The sequence below is a fragment of the Gorilla gorilla genome, chromosome 7 (genome assembly GCF_029281585.2).
Source record: "Gorilla gorilla gorilla isolate KB3781 chromosome 7, NHGRI_mGorGor1-v2.1_pri, whole genome shotgun sequence".
Classification (NCBI taxonomy): Eukaryota; Metazoa; Chordata; class Mammalia; order Primates; family Hominidae; genus Gorilla; species Gorilla gorilla.
This window is the reverse complement of record NC_073231.2, coordinates 13,443,096-13,466,266: the sequence shown is the minus strand read 5'-3', so window position 1 is coordinate 13,466,266 and position 23,171 is coordinate 13,443,096. Positions and strand designations below refer to the sequence as shown.

The following is a 23,171-nucleotide window of genomic DNA, read 5'->3' as shown; positions in this document are numbered from 1 at the left end:
AACAAAAAAGAAGAAGAACGCAGCAGACATTCATGCACGATTCAATGCAGAATTGCAGGAATAAGATGAAAGACACAGGGGATGGACAACTTGGACTCGGCATGTGAGTAACCAGTATACCTGAAGTAAAGAAAAGGGAAAAAATTGGAACTGAAAAGCCTTTGAAATCCATAACAGAAGGAATAAAAACAATTTTCTTGAAACAAAGATTTAAACTACAGAGAAAAAGAATTTTATATAAGAACTTACTCTTCCAGGCAGGTTGGAAAACTTTGCAGGAAATTAAAGCACTTGCCAAAAATAACTAGAAAACTCAGATAAAATGCAGAAACCTTATGTTTAAGGGCATAAAGACCTGCTAAAGCAAGCCTAGGAATTTTAAAAGGAGAAGAAAGCAGAAATTGAGGCCGAGTCAGTATTTGGAGATATGACAGGCAAAAACTTCCAAGAATTGATGAAAGACATCAACTCATCAACTGAAATAATTTTGTGTGTCACCAGCAAGGTAAATAAATACAAGAGAACCACACCTAGGAATACCATGTTCAAACTGCTGAAAACTAAGTAGAAGGGAAAAAAATCTCAAAAACAGCAAAACAATACATACTATCATCAGAGGAATAACAGTGAAGTCGGCAGACTTTTTAACTTATGCTTAAATTCCAGTGTTGAAAATTAGTCCCATGGTCTTGCCTAGATGCAAAGGGGACATTATGAAATGCAATGTCTGGATGAGCAGAGACTCCCTTCCTTCCTTCCTTCTTTCCCCTCCCTCCCTCCCTCCCTCTCTTCCCCTCCCTCCCTCCCTCCCTTCCTCCCTCCCCCTCCCCTCCCCTCCCTTCCCCTCCCTCCCTCCCTCCTTTCCCCTCCCCTCCCTCCCTTCCCCTCCCCCCTTCCCCTCCCTCCCTTCCCCTCCCTCCCCCCTTCCCCTCCCTCCCTCCCCCCTTCCCCTCCCTCCCTGCATCCCTTCCTCTCCCTCCCTCCATCCCTTCCTCTCCCTCCCTCCATCCCTTCCTTCCTTCCTCCCTCCCTTCCTTCTTTCCTTCCTTCCTTGACGTAGTCTCGCTCCATCACCAGGCTGGAGTGCAGTGGCGCAATCTCCACTCACTGCAACCTCCACCTCCCGGGTTCAGGCAATTCTCCTGCCTCAGCCTCCCAAGTAGCTGGGATTACAGGTGCATGCCACCATGTCCAGCTAATTTTTGTATTTTTAGTAGACACAGGGTTTCGCCGTGTTGGCCAGGATGGTCTGAATCTCTTGACCTCGTGATCCGCCTGCCTGGGTCTCCCAAAGTGCTGGGATTACAGGCGCGAGCCACTGTGCCCAGCTGGGCAGAGACACTTTCTAGTGTCCTTTTACAACATGGAAAGGAAGCATGATTTCTGTAGACAGTTAACCACTTCCAGCATATTGCCCGTTACCCTTCATTGATGCATTCCTACTGCTTTGGTGAAAGAAGCATCTTTAGACCTTCTTATGGGACATAGAGAGGGATGGAGAGGAATTCCTTAGCATAATGAATCTGCCCCAACTTCTCATCTCCCTAAGAATTTGTATCCCTTTCTCTTCAGTGTAACTAGAAATATCTGACATGACTGCATCATTTAATGTAGACCACTTTTAAATGCAAGGTTTAATTAACCAACCAAGCAAACTACTAGAGCCACTCCCAGCTGTTCATTAGTTTACTGAATTCAGAATATGCCATAAACTAATTATATGGATTAATCCAGTCCACTCCAATGCTATGTTTTTCCCACTTGTTTTAGTACTTTTAGCCTTATCTCAACCATATTTTGCATGTGCATTTTGATGTCTTAGCAAAATTTTAGCATCCTTTTGTTGTTTAATGTCCTCCAGATCCAATTTTTGTACGTTTTTTCCTGTGGGATACTGTGAAATTGAGTTGTATTTATAATCCTGGAGGCCATGAGAGTTGGTGGGTTGAGTTTTGAAGATAATTAGCATCCTTCTCTAAAGTAACTGCTTCATATGAGATCATTCCAGGACTCTCAAGCAGGAAATGGCCAGAGTTTTCAGAAGAGAGGAAAGGTTTTTTTGCTGGTAAGTGAGACTCGGTGGGATTTGTGTGTTCAAGGTGATTGAATACTGTATTAATCGTGCCTTTTTGTGTTATTGAAGTTTTTGTATTTTCAATGTTTTGTATTTTTGGTGTTTGATATCTGGGACCTTGTTGATCCTAGAGTGTCTGCCCGTCCCAGGGCTGGACAATTCCTAGACAGAGTAAAAGACCCATCTGCAAGTGCACTTTTCATATGCAACCCAACCAATGCAAAGCGACTACCCACCAAATACCTCCTTTGTTGTGCTGTCTCTCCCCTAATCACCAGAGCCAGGTGCCAGGCAACTGGCAGCAATCTCTATCCTCCAGAGCCTGCTGAATTATCCACACTAGCCAATCCTCAGCCTGTGGAGCCTGCCTCACCCACTCCTTCCTGCAAAGCCCACAGTAAAGACTCTGCCTACATGCTCTTCCCTGCTCCTTCTGCCTCTGGTGCTTCCCCATGTGGTTCTGCATGCTCCTTCTCCCAGAAACTGTAACAAACTCTCTTTTCAATGGCAGTTGTCTTCTGATCTGTTGGCTTTACCACACGTAAACAATAATAATGCTTCCATTTTATAACAGATATATGAAAATCTACCCAAATCCTCCTATTTTGAGTCTCAGATGTCTAATCTTTGCCCCAACCCTACCTTTCACATGAGAGACCTAGAAAGGCTGTGAATTCTATTTATATTGTATTCGTGCAATCAATAGGATTAAATTTGGAGCCCAAGAATTTGCTACACCGGTTCTACAGCTACAAGAGAGAAGAGGCTTGGCCAGGCGCAGTGGCTCACGCCTGTAATCCCAGTACTTTGGGAGGCTGAGGTGGGTGGATTACAAGGTCAGGAGATCGAGACCATCCTGGCTAACACGGTGAAACCCTGTCTCTACTAAAAATACAAAAAATTAGCTGGGTGCGGTGGCGAGCACCTGTAGTCCCAGCTACCCGGGAGGCTGAGGCAGGAGAATGGCGTGAACCCAGGAGGCGGAGCTTGCAGTGAGCCGAGATAATGCACTGCACTCCAGCCTAGGTGAAAGAGCAAGACTCCGCCTCAGGAAAAAAAAAAAAAAAGAGACTTAAGCCAAAAATAAAATAAAATAAAAACCTGAGCTGCTATTTTCTTAAATTGAGCTCTATTCTAAACAGTTAGCTTACCCCCACAGTTCTTGTGTTAACAGCAGCAAATCCATATGGGTCTGCAGCAACCTCAATTCTTGCCTCCTCAGAAGAAAGAGTTTGACTGAGGGGCATAAGGCAGAGGGAGAAACTAAGGCAAGTTTTTGAGCAGTAGTGAAAGTTTATCAAAAAGTTTTAGAGCAGGAAAGAAAGGAAGTAAAGTGCACTTGGAAGAGGGCCAAGCAGGCAGCTTGAGAGATTCAAGTGCGCTGTTTGACCTTTGACTTGGGGTTTTATACGTTGGCAGGCTTGGGGGGGTCTGCATCTCTTTTTCCCTGATTCTTCCCTTGGGGTGGGCTCTCCACACGCCCAGTGGCCTGCCAGCACTTGGGAGGTGAGGATGCGTAGTGTGTTGACTAAAGTTGTGTGCGTGTTCACTTGAGGCATTTTTCCCTTATCAGTCGAACATTTCTGGAGGAAGGTCATATACCAGTTAAACTCTGCCATTTTGCGTCTTAGTGCACATGCTTGGGCCCACTAACCCAGCTCCTGAGATCTTACTGGGAAGCTGCTGGTCACCAGCTTTAGGTGTTTTCTATCTGCTGTGAGACTGCCATTCCCTGGTGCCAGCTGTTACCTATTATTGTTTTAAAGAGACAGCTTAACAACTGCTGACCATTACCTGACAGTCACCTGCCACTCCTCATTGGGGGATGGGGCTCTTTCCTGCTCTGCTCGTGTCTGCCTCGCCACCTATTCTAGCACTTGTGTTCCTCGTTCCCATCATAATGGCCAATAGCAGCAACCACTTGGGCTACCAAAAGCTTGCCTTAAATAGCTATTTTTACCGACTATCTGTATGCCATTTTCAAGTGGAAACAAAGACATCCAGGTCAGATATCAAATAAAAACCAAACCAGATACCCAGTCCTAGAATACCCAGGTCAGCAGAAAAATGACATAACTCCAGAAATAGACCTGTACTTACACTAATTTAGACCAACTGATTTAGACCAAGATGCCAAGGCAATCCAATGGAAAAAGTAAGGCCTTTTCAATTCAATTGGCTGTGTATATGAAACAAATGAATCCTGACCCATATCACGCCATACACAGAAGTAATTTCAAGATAGATGATGGACCTAAATGTTAGAGCTAGAATGATAAAGCTTTTAAAAGAAAATAATACAATATCTTCTCAATATTGGAATAGGTGAAAATTTTTTAGGATTCAGCATGTACTAACCATGAAATAAATAATTGATAAAATGGGTTTAATAAAAATTAAAACCATTTTTAAGAACTCTTCACATTGTATACTTAAGATCAGAGTATTTCTCTTTGTGCAAATTTCAATTTTTTAAAAAACCGACTTTGAGTTATCATTTCTCTCTTATAGAATTAGCAAAAATCTGAAAGTTTGACAACTACTTTGTGATGGAGGCAGAGAAGCACTCCCACTAAACACACATGCACACACACGTACACACACACATACACACACACACAAGTACGCACCTAAACACACAGTACACACACAAGTACACACATACATGCAAACAGTACATGTGCACACATGTACATGCACATACTACATCTGCACACATACACATGTACATGCACACATACACATACATGTACACACACACCGTCTCACAGGAGCTTGGTGGAGTGGTCTGGTCATTTCAGCTTCTCTATCTGCCTACTGGCCTGAGCTGAAGGCACAAGACTGCAACCTCTCCTAGCCTCAGCCTTCTGAACTTTAAGCCCAGGGAATCGTCACTCCTCTTATTTCATAGACAAGAGGAAATCTTTTTTAAACCCAGCTTTCTTGGGGACACTACCCCATCTGTGTGTAGCCAGCATTCTTTGCTTCCCAGCTGCCAAAATTCTTGTGGCCACTACAGCCTTAGATAAAAATAGACTGCAGGTATATACTGATTCTTCTTGCTAAAGCGTTTAGGTGCTTCCTCACCTAAATGCTTTCTAGACTCAGACGGTGGACAAGCTATCCTGTTCTGAGAAAGCTAATGAAGGCCAGGCTAAAGGAACTGTCTTTACATCATATTTTCTTTCTTCTCAAATGTATATGGACAAAGGTTGTTGCTTTTCCTTTGTTGTTGTTGTTGTTCACAGCTCGTGGAATTCCACTTAAGGGAAACTCATATAAAATGCTCTCATTTTTTAAAAATATCCTGCAGCTTTTTCATTCTCTGTCTTCAAAAATATGCCAAGTTGCCTCAGTAAAGAATGCTGTTTTGTATGTCATGCCTGATTGAAAAAAATCTGCTGAACGATGATTGCATGAATGGACAGTCCACCCTCTCATCCAGATGGCCCGAAAGGTGCCCTTGGTGTCCATCAGACTGTCAGACTGCTGTTTACTGGGGCAGCTCCCAGGGTCTCTGCTCTTCTTTTGAGTCTGCACCACCGACATCCTTTTAAGCTTCAGTTGGAGCTCCTGATGCTTGCGAGCAAAGGTACGTTGACTGCTACATCTCATTAGCTGTGTGGTTTTTTTCCCACCCCAACACTAGGACATTTCTGCTTCAGTGACTTCTCATCCTGAATCTTAGCATTGTTGCTCATCTCTGAGGGCCAGAAGCAACTTTTACTGGGGACTCAGGACCAGATGGTGGCTGAGGGAGCAAGCAGGGTGAAGGACAAGGATCTTTCTGGAAACCAAACCGGCAGGTTTCCGGGATGAACTACCAATGAAGGGGGAGGGAGTTCAACATGTTTCCTATCTCAGGAACCGTCTGCCCTTTTGTAGGATAAAAGCTGCTGTGGAAGGATGCCTGTCTGCAAGGAGGAAAGAGCGAGCTTCCTGCTTCCCAGGTCCCTGGCATGCTCCCCCTGGTGGAAAGGCACTCCCTCCAAACTCTCGGAGAGGACTCAGGCGGAAAGTGGCAAGCTACTTCCAAGTTCCAGGTGACCCATAGGCTGTGATGTGAGTCTTAGCTATCTTTTAAGTACTAGTATAGTTCTATGATTAGTTCAGGCACAACTCATCATCTGAGAGCCACTCATTGCAACGTGGAGTTGTTCTCTACCTTTGTGCACAAACGGAGAAGGACGCTTGGCTTTTGAGACAACGTGGTGTTTAATCACCAGGATAATAGAAGCATCACAAAATACAGTAACAGGATGGTCCAGGGTGAGAGAAGCAAAGCGTACGCAGAGTCTGGCTCATACTTATAAGGCTTCCCTGCCAGCACAGTCTTCCTCTCGATCCAAAGCAGATAATTGGACAACTCGGTGTACACTCCAGGCATGTTTTTCTGGCCACAGCCCACACCCCAGCTGATAATACCCAGCTGGTACCATGTGCTTTTGTTCTTTTTCTGGCAAACCAGAGGCCCCCCTACTGTCACCCTAGGAAAGAAAGGTTGTTTGGGAGGGGAAGGGGCAGGAACAAGTTACTCCTATAGCCTACTGAGGTGCAGCCCGCTGGCACGAGGCAAAAAGCACTTATGGCACCTTTTGATGAGCAGACTTCTTTTTTTTAAGAGTCAGGGTCTTGCTCTGTTGCCCAGGCTGAAGTACAGTGGTGCAATCGTAGCTCACTGCAATTTTGAACTTCTGGGCTCAAGCAATCTTCCTGACTTGGCCTCTGAAAGGGCTGGGACTACAGCCTTTGGGACAGTAGTTTTGATTAGGCTCTCCAACCACATAGCCATGCTCTGGGACTTCTGGAGAAGAAAACAATTTGGTCAACAAGGACTCTCAATCATCACCATCTAGTCTCATGCATTAGTTTTATTATTATTTTTGAGACAGAGTCTCACTCTGTCACCCAGGCTGTAGTGCAGTGGTGCAATCTCAGCTCACTGCAACCTCCACCTCCTGGGTTCAAGCAATTCTCCTGCGTTCAAGCAATTCTCCTGCCTCAGCCTCCCGACTAGCTGGGACTACATGCAAATGCCACCATGCCTGGCTAATTTTTGTATTTTTAGTAGAGATGGAGTTTCACCATATTGGCCAGGCTGGTCTCGAACTCCTGACTGCAGGTAATCTACCCAGCTCGGCCTCCGAAAGTGCTGGGATTACAGGCATGAGCCACTGCGCCCAGCTCGTGCATTAGTTTTAATACAACAAGGGCTGGTTTTGTAATCTGTTTTACCTCTAAGCACTTTTGTATGTTTTTTTCAAAGTTCTTCACATTTTCCCCCTGCCTTTTCACCCCAAATCCATTTTCAGCCAACCCATTTTTCTCTTCCTGTGTTGTTCACAATAACAAAAAGTAAAAAACACCAACAAAAACCCGTTGCACCTCATAATAGGTCACTGGACGAATACAGTAGATACACAAACTGACATATGCCAATGCAAAAATTACAAATATTGTATCAAAATGTTATCTTGTGGCACAAAACATTGAATTACAAACAACTTACAGATTCTAAAACATGCTGAAAAAGATGGCCAAATAGCACAAATAAATGGAGCAGACGTAATGTAAAAATTGAGGAATATGGTAACTCTCATGGTTTTCAAGGTTTCCCCAAATCTTTTGGACCTTTCAAAAACTTCTATTAAAAAGTAATGTATAGTGCTCACTTCGGCAGCACATATCCTAAAACTGGAACAACACAGAGAAGATTAGCATGGCTCCTGCGCAAGGATGGCATGCACATTCGTGAAGCGTTCCATATGTTTACTTCACACACCAGGGCCTCTCGGTGGGGGTGGGGGCCAAGCGGAAGGAGAACGTTAATACAAATACCTAATGCATGCTGGGCTTAAAACCTAGATGACGGGTTGATGGGTGCAGCAAACCACCGTGGCACATGTATACCTATGTAACAAACCTCCACATTCTGCACATGTATCCAGAACTTAAGGAAAAAAAAGAAATGTATGATAAAAAGTTGGAAAACTCACATATGGAAAAAGACCATGAAGAATACCCATAACTATATAAATAAGTACATTTATATATAAACACACACTACATGATGAGCAGACTTTTTTTCATACACGATTTTATACACGATTGTGTATGAAAACAATATTTCAGGAAGAATACATATCCATATAATTGCCTTTGGCGAGTGGACTGAGAATGAGTGTAAGAGGTGAAATTCCTCTTCATTGTGCAGCCATCTGTGCTACTTGAACTTTCTTTATCGTATATTCAAATAAATAAATGAAATCAACAATCCTTCTAATTCCACCCATGCAGAGGCAACTCCTGTTGCCACCTTCAGATGTAACTTTCCACACCCTCGTCTATCAATGTGCACCCATCATATTTTACAGAGATAGGATCAGGATGTTCATATTGTTTCACAGCTTGTAAGACTTCATTTTTAAAAATGTTAAGTGACACACAAAATGTTGAAAAAAATCACCACTCTATGTGCTGCAAGTCCAAATACAAAACATTAAAACAAACAACTTCCTTCCCAAAGCCGGGTATGGGTTTATTTTATTTTTTTTAACCAGGTTGCCATTATGAAGAAATTGCTGTGCTCATCAACTTACTTTGAACCAAGCTCTTCTTTACCGAATGCCCTGAAGTCATTGGAAAGTCACACGACCTTGCTTTAAAGTGAAGAATTAGAATTGTTTCTCTGAAGATGAGGGAGGTGCACGAAGGATGTCAGGTACAACAGTGGTACGGTTTGGATCTTAAATTTCTAAAGCCACGTAGGCCTTGATTCAAAATCCAGTGTGAATATTCAGTTGAAGGAATCTAAACAGTTTCTGAAGCAGTTTAAGGCTCAGTTTTTACATTGATGGTAAAAGTAACATCTCTCCTGCAGGACGGCTCTGTGAATGGAAGGAAACAGCTCAATCCAGGTCTCTATACATGACAAGCATTGACTCAGTGGAAACTCCTGCTATTTTTGTGGTTTTTAGACCAGGCAGATCTGGGCATGACTAGAGGACGTTTTTCCTGGGACGCAGAAGGCGGTTCTAATCCCAGAGTCCGGATGCCCTTGTTAGAATTCTGGGCCTGTAATTCGCCTTGCTGGGGTGTCCTCCGCAAGACTTTCAGCTTCTCTGATCCTCATTTTTCTTATCTGAAATAGGCCTGTCTCACAGAGCTAATTCCCAACACTTCTGTGTATTTGTGGCAGCTGTGTGTATGCTATTGAGAACTGGACGGGAGTGAAAGAGAGTGATGAAGACAACAGTCTATACAGCATCTCCTATTACCTATTAGCTGAATGCTTCATGTGCATTACCTCACTGAATTCTCGCAACAGCCCAAAAAGGTAGGAACTCTTACTATTCCCATGTTACAGATGAGGAAATCAGAAAAGGCACAGGCATGGGGGATACCTCTTGCCGAGGTCACACAGGCAGTTCAAGTAGGGGAGCCAGGAGGGAGACTGGGTCATCTGACTTCAGAGTCTGCACCCCTAACTACTGCCCCTCATTGCCTCCCTTTTGTTACAGAGGACCTGTTCTTTTAAGATCTCACAGACGATCTGCACTGGGTTGAATAGTATCGTCCCAAAATTCATGTCTACCCACAACCTCAGAATGTGACCTCATTTGGAAATAGAGTCTTCGCAGATATAATTAGTTAAATTAAGATGAGGTCATAGTGGATTGAAATAGACCCTAATCCAGTGACCCAGCAGAAGTAATTCCTCCGACTGCCCCAGAACCCATCGGGGCAGACAGCTGGGGGTGTGGGGGCGGCCCTGGAATAGGGGCTGTGGTGGTACGCCTGGCTGCAGTGGTTGTCAGGCTGCAGTGGTTGTGGGGCTGATGGGAAACTACTAAAGTTTGGGGGAAGCAAGTAGAATTTCCTAAGAACATAATGGATGGAGAGGGGAAAACCTGTAGTGGCTGTGAAGGTCCTGATGCCGTGTATGTCTCATTAATATCATCCGATGGCCATGAATTTACTGTAAAAATAGAACATGCGTTAACTTCAAGCATGATAAAAGCCATGTTAAGCTTAAAAAGCTTAAAAGCTTTTAAAACAGCTCCCAGGCCAGGCGTGGTGGCTCACACCTGTAATCTCCGCACTTTGGGAGGCCGAGGTGGGTGGATCACCTGAGGTCAAGAGTTCAAGACCAGCCTGGCCAACATGGTGAAACCCTGTCTCTACTAAAAATAAAAATAAAAAAAATTTAGCCAGGCATGGTGGCGTGTGGCTGTAATCCCAGATACTAGGGGGACTGAGGCAGGAGGATCACTTGAACCTGGGAGGCGGAGGTTGCAATGAGCCGAGATCTGCACTCCAGCCTGGTCAACAAAGCAAGACTCCGTCTCAAAAAAAATAAAAATAAAAAAAAAATAAAACAGCTCCCAGCCTGTTGCAGAGGTTTGATAGTCATTGACCATGGACATGGAACAAGGCTACAGAAATTCTCAGGCTCCAGAAGATGGATCCATAGTAGATGTTAATGCGCCGCCCTTGCTCTAGCTGCATGATGTCATCGTTTTGCATTAGACCTGGTAGGTGCTGCCCTATGGATCCCACCCCGTGACTACTGAGTCAGCAAGCCTGGGAACTGACCTTGAGAGCAAGCTCCCTAGGGGAGTCTCCTGCCCACCGAGGATGGAGGGCCCTGGAGAGGCACATCCACAAGGACTCCCAGAGACCCACGTGCCAGGAGCTGCAGGCCCAGGGCAGCAGCAGGGCGACCCGCAGCAGGAGGGCTGCCCTTCATGGCTCCATCCTTTCATCAGCCCTGGTCCTCCCATCAGCCACAGAGAGGCTTCTGGTGTGGAAGGGGGGCCGGGCGGGGCTTCACTCTCCATGCCCGCTAGCTCACAGCCCAGCCTGACTGCCTGGGTCACAATAGGGAATGGGTGGAGCTGCCACAGTCCAGACAAAGCCGGGGTCACCCTGAACCCTGTGGGGTGTGGAGGTCAGGATGGAGCTGGGGGTGAGAGGCTCAGAGTGGGAGGACTCCCCAGCCAGCTGTGCTCCTATAAGAGGCGGCGTCTCAGCTTCCTGAACCTGTCAGGACAAAATAGCTGGAAGCGCACTCTAGAAATAGCCTTGGGGAATGAGAAGGACTCAGGCTGCTGTTCCAAACCTCTCAAGTGAAACAGCAGACAGGGCACTGGCTGTGGGAACTTAGCAGAGGCCCTTAGCTTTGTGCCTCTGATGACTCCCCTGTAAAATGTGGATGATGATAGCACAGCACTATATGGTTGAGAGGAGTAATGAGCTAATCCGTGTATCCAAGCACAGGACATGGCAAATACCAAGCCCACGATTTTAATTCTCCCATTTCATCTCTACTAATGCCTTCCTGCAAAGGAAGGCGCCTTGGCCAGCAGTTTCTATGAACAAGACACGTCCAAAGTACAGATCCATGCCTGGATCAGCTGCAGGGTGGCTTTTGGTGGTGCCATTCTTTCATTTCTTTGTTCATGAGGTCATCCAGAGCTCTTTGGAGCATTTTCTACTTGCTGGGCTTGGAGGACAATGCAAAGATGAACAATAGATGTTCTCTGTCTCTTTGAAGCTCATAATCATCTGGAGAGACACATTGGCAGAGAGACTACCTTAATACAATGGGTAAGAGTATCATTGGCAGCCAGGGAAGGGGCACGGGTGAGTGGTGGGTGGGAGAAGAGGCGAGGGGGAAAATTGTCTAGAGGAAATAAGGATTGTCTGGGCTAAGCCAATTCCCAAAGGGAAAGCCCTGGGGGGAGGGCAGGAATGCATTTGTTACGGTTTAAGTGATGGTCCCCCAAATTCCTATGTTGATGTTCTAACCCCCAGACCTCAGGATGTGACTTTATTTGGAAGTGGGTCTTTGCAGATGTAATTGATTAAGAGGAGGCCGTGCTAGAGTAGGACAGGCCCCCAATCCAATATGACTGGTGATCTTATAGAAAGGGGCCATTTGGACACACTCACCCACACAGGGAGAGCCCCATGTGAAGACTGGAGTTGTGCTGCCACAAGCCAAGAATGTCCCAGAAGCCAGGAGGTAGAAGTGGAACAGATCCTTCCTAGCACTTTCAGAGGGAGCCCGGTCCTGCTAACACTGGGATTTTGGACTTCTGGCCTCCAGAGCTCCTGACAATATTTCTGTTGTTCTAAGCCACACAGTTTGTGGAACTTTGTTACAGCAACCCTGAAACTCAAGCAGCATTCTATCTGGGCAAAAAATGTGTGCAAAGGTACAGAGGTGTACGGGAACTGCGGGAACTTCTGAGTTAAATCAGAATTGCTGTTTTGGTGGTTCAAAAATAGGAGAATATTGACAAATTTGCATGGTTCAAGTTAAGCTATCAAGTTGGAATAATGTACCAGGTTGAGTGGTAGATGGTGGGGGGGGTCAGTTTACTGAATAAAGCTCAAATCAGAATAAATCGTCTTCCCTCCTATGCGGCCAGTGAATCGTTCTGATAAGAAATCACCGTGGATGTGACACGTGTATGAAGAATGGCTAGTATTACTAATTAATGGCAGGGAGCTCTGGTTGTGAACATTTTCCAAAATTCCATACATAAGGGAAGTTTGCAAACATTTTTGAAAATTCTATCCATATTCTATTTTAGGGGAAATGACTATGGGACTTTCTTTCCCCAGCTGTTCTGAGGCTTTAAAATTTATCTTAGAACCTCTTGGAACTATCCCATCGGAATAACTGGAAGACAGATAAAACATTAGGCAGTTCATTCATTTTATTGGACGTGGAGTTTTGTCAGAACCAGCATTTACTGTATTTCTCATAGCTGTAAGCAAAGCATTAGAATTCAGCAACCTAATGCTTTTCTTTTCTCTGCCAAGCGGGGTCGTGAAATGGGAGAGAAATCCTCCTTGCCTCTGTTCTTTGCAAACAGCATGTATTTGGGGTCAGTAGAGCAAAACATCTGATCGCTGCTCTAAGTGTTTGCAAACTTTTGGGCACTGGAGGGGACATGCATATGAGATGGAACAGGGCATAGATAAAAGAATTCCTGCATTACCCACCATCCTGCCCAAAGAAACCACACGACTTCCATGGCAGTCCCAGACTTCAGAAAGGGAGAACACAGCAAGCGCCTGCATTCTCTTCATTTAGGCCCCAAGTCATCCAAAAATTGCCTACCACAGCACTAGACGAGTTCACATTTTAATCAAAACAGGATTGCATAGAAACATACATCCATGTGAAAACCAGTACCCAATGTTTATGGTGGCTTTCTCCTTAATTGCTAAAAACTGGTAACAACCTAAATGTCCATCTCCAGAGGAAGCGATGAACAAACTGTGGTGCATTCACACAACAGCAGTGCTACACAGCAGCGAAGAGGAACAGCCGACTGACACGCACAACAACTTGGATCTCAGGAGCATCGCACCGAGTTGGAGAAGCCAGACATGAGCCGCTGCACACCGCATGATTCCATGGCATTCTGGGAAAGGCAAAACTCCAAGCACAGAGAACGCATGAGTTGTTGCCCGGGTTTGGGGTTCCAGGAAGAGGATGGATTACTAAGAAGCACAGGGGAATGTTTTGGGGTGATGAAAATGTTCTATGTCTTGTCTTTTTCTTTTCTTTTTGTGAAACGGAGTTTCACTCTTGTCGCCCAGGCTGGAGAGCAATGGTGTGATCTCGGCTCACTGCAACCTCCACCTCCCAGGTTCAAGCAATTCTCCAGCCTCAGCCTCTTGAATAACTGAGATTACAGGCACATGGCTCCCCGCCCAGCTAATTTTTGTATTTTTAGTAGATACGGGTTTTCACCATGTTGGTCAGGCTGGTCTTGAACTCCTGACCTCAGGTGATCCACCCACCTTAGCCTCCCAAAGTGCTGGGATTACAGGCATGAGGCACCACATTCGGCCACAGTTCTATGTCTGGTCACAGCCATTTACATTCATCAGAATTCACAGAACCATCCATCTTGAAGTGGTGAATTTGCTGAATAGAAATTATACCTCAAAGACCAGACGTTCAAAAATGCCTTTGTGTTTTGTAAGCTTCAACACTCACCCAGTGGGAACCACAAAAGCGTTGCCCAATTTGTTGAAAGCATTGCTGTTATAACTTCAACGTGTGGGGCAAAGTTATGTTTTCATACTGTCTTTGTCTGCTCTGGCCAGCGTTACAAAACACCATAGACTGGGTGGATTGATCAACACGTATTTCTTTCCCACAGTGGAGGCTGGAAGTCCCCAAGACCCAGGTTCCTGGGGAGGGCTTTCTTCCTAGCCTGCAGGTGACCAACATTTGCTGTGTCCTCTTGTGACTCTTCCTCAGTTCCTGTGCCAGAGGGGTCAGGGGGACAAGTGGGCATCCATCTTATAAGTGTCCTCATAAGGCCACCATCCTGTCGACCAGGGCACCACCCTATACCTCAGTCAACCTTAATGACTTCCTTGGTGGCCCCCTGTCCCGTTGCAGCCAGGGTTAAGCTTCAGTGTGCAAAGTGAAAGGCCACACAAATCTTTGTCCATAACAAATGCCCAGTGGACAGGACACTCGGGTGCCCTGAGGCTGCAGGAGCTGAGGGTGATCTTGCTCAAGTACTTCTGGTGGTACCTGCTATATAGGAAAAAGTCTGTTCCTCCTGGCTGGTGTCAGAAGTAACCAGGCTGAAGCCATGCTCTGAAAGAACCTGTGCAGGGAGAGAAAGACCTGTTTGAGACCGACCTGAAAGCTCTCCCAGGGGAAAGAGCAGGTAAGCCTGGCTCCCTGAAGGTCCAGGGGAAGAATGGGCTTCCCTGAGAGGCCTCATCAGGGCCGCAGTGGGAGGGAATGAAAGGGGTGGACAGGGTAGGGATGGGGCAGGGATAGGAGGGAGGTCTGCAGTTCCACCCAGCACTACCCCCTCTGCCCACCAGTTCACAAATGTGACCCCGGCCCCCTCCCAGGCGGAACAGAGGGTCCCCCTAATTTGCTGTGGCTCTGGGGAGCAGGGGCCCTGCTGGGACATCCTGGCGAGCAGGGGGTCACTCAGGGTCTGTGCTCTGAACTCCAGGCAAGGGAGCCTGGGGAGTCAGGGCAGGAAAGGACATGGCCTGAGGGCCTGTGGCTCATCACCACCCTCTGCGTCCTAGTTTACGTTCCGGTGGCATCTGCTGCCAGGGAAAGCCACTCGTCAACACGAGCTGCGGGAGGAGAGGGGAGCTATTTGGGGCAGGAGACAGACTAAGAAATAGACATTGCTCCCCGTGGATTTCAGCCCTTTTGGGTTTCAGCTGTGCCCTCATTCTTCCCTGTACGGGGACAGCTGGATCTTTGCAGGCAGTGCAACAGAGGTGCAACTCCAGATGTAGTGATTCCACTTTGGACAGAGGTGCCAGGTGGGGGCCCCAGACTTGTGTCCAGGAGGGCACTGTCTATGTGCCACAGTCCACCGGCCTCCTGGAGATGAAATCCCCATGCCAGCCAAGAGGGGTACGCGATGCCGACTTAGAGTTCAGCATCACTCCACTTCTCCACTCGCCATCACTCGTCACCTTCTCCTGGGCCCTGCCCAGATTTTCTGAATCTCCTCCAGCCCTCTGCGGTGGAAATGAGGAGGTCGATGGCTCCGAAACCAGCAGGTCTGGGGTGTTAAGGAAGATGGCCCTAAGTATATCAATTAGGAAGGGCTTCAGAAGGAAACAGGATTCTACTCTGAAAGTGCAAATGAAGGCATTTTAATGAAGGCACTGAAAGTTGTGGGCATTGTGAAGGGATTCAGCGAAGGAGAACAAGATGTCCAGAGTTGAACAGTAGCAGTAAGCCACAGGGGAAGCTACTGTCATTGGAATCCAGTGAGGACCGCAAGCGTGAAGGAGGGAGTACCCTGTGGGGACTGGGTATAGAAGGGACCCAGCCAGCGGCAGAACAGTGGCCCACACAGGAAAGTGACAGGGAAGAAATACCCCAACCCTCTCCCTTCCTGCCCTGGTACTTTATGTTGGTACTTGCTGAGGTCAAGCTAAGTGGCGTTTAGGATCCCAGGTAACTCAGTCCCTAGGAGCCAGCCTCCCAGGACCCAGGGAAGTACAGCACATGGATCTGTATTGGGGAAATGGGAGACAAATGGAAAATAATGGCTCAGCATCATCTAGCACATTCTCACAGAGGACAGAGTTGACAGCTATGAGCTATTGTGATTTTAGGGCTGATAAAGACACCACACTACCCATTATTAAGCCTTATCATGTACAATATACTATGCCCAGGATTTGCAAGTGTTATCTTGCTTAATCCTCATAGCACCCACATGCGGGAATTACTCTTCTTGTTTTCCACATTTAGCAGGTCAATATGCCAGATATTATATACTGATTTTTAGCACCATCGCTGCCTTTCTAAATCTCTCAGGTATTGTAGAGGCTGAAAGCCTAAGAGCTATGTTTCTCAGGATCCCAGCAGGCTTCCAATTTAGATTCTCTGCCAAGTTTTAGGAGGCAGAGGAAAGGGAGCAATCATTTTCCCATGGCAGCTGTGTGCAGGCATGCAGATTTCAGCAGATGGCAGTCATGAGGTTTTGCCATTAACTTTGGGTCTTCTGCAAATCATCCTGATACTGAAGATAATTATATCATTTGCAGGGGGTTCCAATGATTCCTGTAGTTTACTGAGCTCTTGTAAAGAAGCAACCGTTTTTCCTGACCTTGACACTCAAGCATTTTTGATGGTTCTAGAAGTACCCATTTTCAGGTATTAAATACCTTTCTGTTTGAGATACATGATTGTTTTCTATTATTTTCCTGAAAGAATCCTGACTGATACAGTATTTGGTACTGAAAGTGGTTCCAGGAAATACAACTGCAAAGATGGAGGGAAATCTAAGATGTGTTGTTAGGCATGGATTAGCTTGAAGCCAATAATGACCTCCTGGCTAGTGGAAAATGGGTTTCTGGTAGTCCATGGCATGCAATGTCTTAAGTTATGGCCTGTCATTCATGGAATCAATTGCCTGTTAAAAGACACCAAGCACCTTTTTGATAGAATACTCTGGTGGAAGAGATAAGTACAAGGGTTAAAGTTACTGAATGCAATGGAAAATTTACAGAAAAAATACAGAACAAAATACCCCAACAATCTCAGGGCTTTAAAATTTCAACTCAGAGGCATAACTCAAAAGCACTGGAGAAGCATCAGAGAAGCTTCTACAACTGCCCCTGAAAGAATCTCTTATCGTAGCAGAAATTGAACCCAGAGTTGTTCCTACAAGGTGGCAGAATTACAACCTAACTTGAATTCACAGCCTCTTTAGGTGCTTCCTTGAAAGGTGATTAATGGGGAAGGACTGTGACCAGGAGTATTGCACTGGGAAACTTGGGTATGTTAAGATGAATCAGCGTACTTCACAACCTTAAAGTCCACTGAGCTTCCCTTCCTTTCCTTTCTGGGAACCTAGTCCCTTCTTGCTTGAAGACTTTGTAAAGACTCACCTGAAGAAAATACTTTCCCAGGGAATGCTGATTCTCCCATAGCCCACTACCCCCCATCACCTCTCACAGCAGTCATTAGAGTCATCCCAGTAGAATTCATAGAAATCAGTTCAAATATGACCCAGGAGAAGATAGAAAACATTAAAATAACTGCAACATTCTTCTAATGTATATTTGTAGAAATCTGATGATTATGTCCAAGAATGGATTCTAAGGGACTTAGAATTTGATTTGACTGGGCCAAATTTATCAGTCTATGTGCACTTAAGAGAAACTTTGAATTCAGTGGTTTACCTAGAGCAGCTGGAAGTGGCTCTATTTGGTTGAAGGACTAAAACCTTGGACCAAAAAAATGGCCTACGTTAAACAGAATTGCTTTCCAGAATATAAAAGAAGGAATCCAAAGTCTTAGATAAGAATGCCAGAATGGATTTATTGTGACCTGCTCCCCCATCCTGTAACTCTAGTTTATGAGATTCCTGAGGATGCTTTGTTATATCAGGCATTGAAAAATACATTTCCAAGGAGAGCACCAGCATCCTTGGAAGGCCCTGCTGTGGCCATCATCTGTAGGCTGGGGGTGATGTAGCACATACCCATCTGGTGGAAAATTGATCACAGTTGACCCCTTCCCTCATGGAGTAGTCAGCAATTTTCCATCACAGTAGTAGATATTTCTTTATTCTGTCTATGGATGTGTCTCCCAGGCCCACAAGGCCTTTGCTGCCTCATCACACAAAACTTCCCAAATGCCTGGTTATTCATCACAATGGTTTTGCATTTGGCGTTATTTCTTACAAACTGATTAAAACGCGACAGATTAAAATGCAACAGACCTGAAGCAATGCACTTGGTGCCCATGGGATTCACGGATCTTCCCATAGGCCCTACCACCCAGAAGCAGCATGCCTGATAGAACAGTGGAATGGCCCAATGAAGTTTATGCAACTGAGCCTGTTGAGATCTCATGACATGTGAGGATGGAGTGCTCTTTTACAAAGTACTGTGTCTATTATGAAGCACATTCAATAGGAGCTGATTCTTTTATGGCCAGAATACTTGGGTTTGGGAACCAAGGGATAAGAATGGGACTGGCTTCATTTACTATTGCACGTAATGATCCACACCCAATAAAGTTGTGCTTCTTACCACTGCAACTTTGAGCTCTGGAGGTTTAGAGACCTTAGTTCCCAAGGGAAGAATGTCTCTACCAGGGAATACGATGGTTTATTGCATGGAGAGTTGAGACTGCCACCTGGACATTTGGAGTTCATTACACCACTAAGCCAATAGGCAAAGGGGAAGGTTAGTGTCCTGGCTGAGAAGACTGACCCCTAATATCAAAGAACAGAGATTTGCTCCACACATGGGGACAAGGAGGAATATGTCTGAAATCCATTACATCCTTTGAAGATGCTCTTTCTATTTAATTGTCCAAAGGGAGAAATCAGTGGAAAACTATAGCAACGCCATACAGGAAAAACCATCAAGAGCTCAGAAATGAATGTCTGGTCACCCCAAAAAATAAAGAACAACAATCAGCTGAGGTTCAAATTGGAAGAAGGCCAACTGTGGCCTCAGGATCAGTTGCAGACTTGAGAACAATTGCAGCAGCCTGGATTTTCATGTTGTTTTATGTATTTGTATATACCAATTTCCCTTTTTTCCTTCTTTTCCCCAAGTGTTCACATTGGTTACATTTATTACTGATCTTTAGAACATAAGATTGTGGTGGCCATGGAGGTGTACCACCCAGATCTACTTCAAAAGAACCTGCTGTGGGAAGCATAGTTGATGACGGCCTTCAGCTACTGCTCCTCCAGATCCATCATAGCTGTCAGACCAACACTGCATTTCTACGGAGTATACCCAGCCAATGGCTGAGAGTGGCAGGGTCCAACTTTTCTTGAACCATTACTGCTCAACCTGGCACCCTTTGCTCAGGAATTCTCATCAACCTGGTCCAGACTTTCTCAGACTTGCAATGGGGTCTGAAGATGCTCTGCCTCCTCCTGTTCCCAAGATCCTTTTTCCTTGCCAGGCATTTCCACCAATAAATCTCTTTCACATATAATTCAGTCTTGGCATCGGCTCTTGGAGGACCCAAACTGACAGGGATGTGAAGCTGAGATTGTGATTAAACAATCTCACTCAAAGATGGATATGATGATTTTATGAGACTTTTCAGAGAGGAAAAGAGTGTTCTGTTTGCGTAGAGAATAGTCATATTGTGTTAGGAGCATGCTGTTACTATTCTTGTTTTCTAGAAATTTTAATAAAGAAGGTTGTGTGCATACGCTGAGCAGCCAAAGTGGTAGGCTTGCTAGATCGTGTCTCAATAGGCACTCAAATCCAATTCCCCTAAATCCTAATTCCATTTTTCTGTGTCATGTTGCAGCTGCCTTACTCTAGTATTGTGGATGCGATTTTGGGTCCAATGAGATGCACTTACTAATATCTGCAGTGTACAATGCAGGCAGCAGCAGCGCCAGCTAAAGCTGAGCTCTGGTAGAGTTGGATTGGATTTTTACAGTGACCTACCTCTTCAGTGTGATATTTCCTCATGGTCATCAGCTACAGGCTGTGAGACAGCCTGGGGGAGACAGGGTAGCCATGTTTCCCACTACCTCCCAACTACTGGCTGGCGCACCAGCCTCCTGGCCTTAGGTCGCAGCCACAATGACGTGACCTCCTAAAATCCCTGGCAAGCTGGAGGAGCAGCCCTGTAACCAAGCCTGCTCTAAGGTAAGGGTTTCTGTTTACTAACCTAGAGCTGCTCTATTCTTTCATCCTTGTTCCCCTTTCAACTGTCTCACGCAAGTACTAATTTTGCCATTAAATACGCATTTTGTTTTGCAAAATGAGAAGAGCTTATAAATACTTCAAATTTTCTCCCTCTGTTTCACTTCTTTCCATTTCTTTCTAAAATTACAGTAAAATATTAAATATACAAAATATTTTTGTATTTATACAAAACAATAATACCATAAAATAAAACACTACATAGTTGAAGCCCTCTGAGGATCTCTCCATTTCTTCCAGCCATAACGAATATCCTGAACTTTGCGTTTCTTTTCCCTTTGTGGTTGTTTATTTTTTCTACATCTGAATATATCCTTACACGTTTTTAAAATTTATAGAAATATCACACTGAATACATTTTTCTGTAACTTGCCTTTGCACTGCGTTGTGAGATTCAGCTATGTTGATCTGTTTAACTCCAGCTGATGTATGTAATCATCCCTGATGATTATTCTGTCGTTTGACTATACCAAAATTTATTCAGGTCTCTGATAATGAGCATTTAGATTGGTTTGTTTTCTATTTATGAATTTAGCAATTATGTGTTTCTAATTTTTTGTTATTATAAACTATGGTGCTATGAATATTCCTGTATATGCCACCTTCAAAATTTTAAAATTTCAAAGTTTTTTAAAATACAGTCATGTCAGGGTACGTTCTGAGAAATGTATCATTAGGGAATTTCATTGCTAGGCACACATCAATGTATGCAAATCTAGATGGCATAGTCTACTACACACCTAGGCCATATGGTGTAGTGTGTTGCTCTGACCACCATCATATATGTAGTAGTTCATCATTGACCAAAATGGCATTCTGTGGCATGTCTGTATTAAAATTTTTTAGTGCAAAACGATTGTTTAAAATCTGTTTTACATGAATGATAGTTTTTAGTGTCAACAATTTAAATATGGCACTTATTTTTTCTCAGCACATTGGTGGTATTATTCCAACATCTTTTAGCTTCCCTTGCTGCCGTTGAGAAGTCTGTTGATTTGATACTTCTCTGTAAGTAAGCCATTTTTTCCTCGCATATGCTAATTTTGAGATCTTCTCTGCCTTTATTGTTCTGCCATTTCACTAAAATATGTTTATAGATATATAAATTCTGCTTGGACTCTATTGTGCTTCCAGAATGGGAAGATCAATGTCTTTCATTAATTATGGAACATTCTTGGTCACGGACTCATTGAATGTTTCCTTTTCTCCATTATTTCTATTCTTTTCTTCTGAAACTTCAGTAGTCATGTTAGTCCTTTTAACTCCGTCTGCCTTGTTTCGTAACTTCTCTCTCATGTTTTCCCATATTGCTTTTTAGCATTCTGAGTAATATTCAGATCCATCTCCTGGTTTACTGATTATATTTTTATTTCCATAAATTTCACTGGATTCTTTTTCAATTCTGCCTGGCCATTTTTTGATGGTATTTTGTTTTCAGTCTCATTTTAAGTTTCTTCCTTTTAAAAAATATTTTATACATAATTATTTATATTTACTATCTAATAATTTAAATATCTGAACTCTGGGTGTGTAATTTTCTTTCCTGCTCTTTTTCGTGATGGTTTGTTTTCTGTTTATGAATTTAGCAGTTGTATGTTTTGTACTCACGTTTGGCCAAACTTAATTCGTGGGAATCTGAGGGAGACTGTAAAAATATCAGTGGTTGCCAGCGTGTAGATGAACAAGTGAAGCACTGAGGATTTTTAGGCAGGGAAGCCACTCTGTGTGATTACTACAATTGTGGCCACATGTCATCATACACTCATCAAAACCCATAGCATGTGCAATGCAAACAGTGAATCCTAACGTAAACTCTAGATTCTAGTTAATCATAATGCATCAATATTGGCTCATTAATTGTAATGTGCCACACTAATGCAAGATATTAAAATAGGAGAAATTGGGAGGAGATGGGGCATATGGGAATCCATTGTATAATACTTTCTGCTCAGTTTTTTTATAAACCTGTAACTGTCAAAAGCCTATTCATTTTTTTAAATGTAGAGATAAAAAAAACTAAAACAAAAATTAACCTTTGTGATTTGGACTTAAACAGGGAACCCTACCTCAGGGTCATGAGAGAAAAGAACCAAGTGTCTCCTTCTGTGAACTGAAGGGCATCAAGAAGAGTGGCGTTTTAGTGGTATAGGGGAATTCACTTTCTTTTGCCATCTAATGTTGTGTGTGTGTTGTGTTCTTTTTTTTAATTATACTTTAAGTTTTACGGTACATGTGCACAATGTGCAGGTTTGTTACATATGTATACATGTGCCATGTTGGTGTGCTGCACCCATTAACTCTTCATTTAACATTAGGTTTATCTCCTAATGCTATCCCTCCCCTCTCCCCCCACCCCACAACAGGCCCCGGTGTGTGATGTTCCCCTTCCTGTGTCCATGTGATCTCACTGTTCAATTCCCACCTATGAGTGAGAACATGTGGTGTTTGGTCTTTTGTCCTTGCAATAGTTTGCTGAGAATGATGGTGTCCAGCTTCATCCATGTCCCTACAAAGGACTTGAACTCATTATTTTTTACGGCTGTATCGTATTCCATGGTGTATATGTACCACATTTTCTTTTTTTTAAATTTTATTATTATTATACTTCAAGTTTTAGGGTACATGTGCACAATGTGCAGGTTACATATGTATACATGTGCCATGTTGGTGTGCTGCACCCATTAACTCGTCATTTAGCATCAGGTATATCTCCTAATGGTATCCCTCCCCTCTCCCCCCACCCCACAACAGTCCCCAGTGTGTGATGTTCCCCTTCCTGTGTCCATATGTTCTCATTGTTCAATTCCCACCTATGAGTTAGAACATGCGGTGTTTGGTTTTTTGTCCTTGCGATAGTTTGCTGAGAATGATG

The 23,171-nt window shown here is 44.3% G+C and overlaps 2 protein-coding genes, 1 long non-coding RNA gene and 1 other non-coding gene across 4 annotated transcripts in view; 2 read left to right on the top strand and 2 right to left on the bottom strand.

Moving 5' to 3' along the window:
• The first annotated feature begins 7,738 nt into the window (after positions 1-7,738).
• On the top strand, positions 7,739-7,845 carry LOC115935756 (U6 spliceosomal RNA). The gene has a single exon (XR_004071359.1). It is a non-coding gene; the product is annotated as a U6 spliceosomal RNA (small nuclear RNA).
• Positions 7,846-8,800: 955 nt separating this feature from the next.
• On the bottom strand, positions 8,801-10,817 carry LOC129524211 (uncharacterized). The gene is made up of 3 exons (XR_010134920.1): positions 10,670-10,817; positions 9,985-10,052; positions 8,801-8,961 (listed from the first exon to the last, which is right to left on the bottom strand). It is a non-coding gene; the product is annotated as an uncharacterized lncRNA (long non-coding RNA).
• A 3,808-nt stretch (positions 10,818-14,625) lies between these two features.
• The window catches only part of PRSS51 (serine protease 51), a 40,897-nt gene continuing 32,351 nt past the window's right edge, over positions 14,626-23,171 (bottom strand). The window contains exon 5 of the mRNA XM_063709674.1: positions 14,626-14,721. Within this exon, the coding sequence (XP_063565744.1) occupies positions 14,626-14,721 (96 nt within the window). The remainder of the gene's footprint in view (positions 14,722-23,171) is intronic.
• PRSS55 (serine protease 55) overlaps positions 14,676-23,171 on the top strand; it is a 61,522-nt gene continuing 53,026 nt past the window's right edge. Inside the window, exons 1-2 of the mRNA XM_063709051.1 lie at positions 14,676-14,784; positions 16,652-21,307. The gene's annotated coding sequence lies outside the window, so the exon portion shown is untranslated. The remainder of the gene's footprint in view (positions 14,785-16,651; positions 21,308-23,171) is intronic.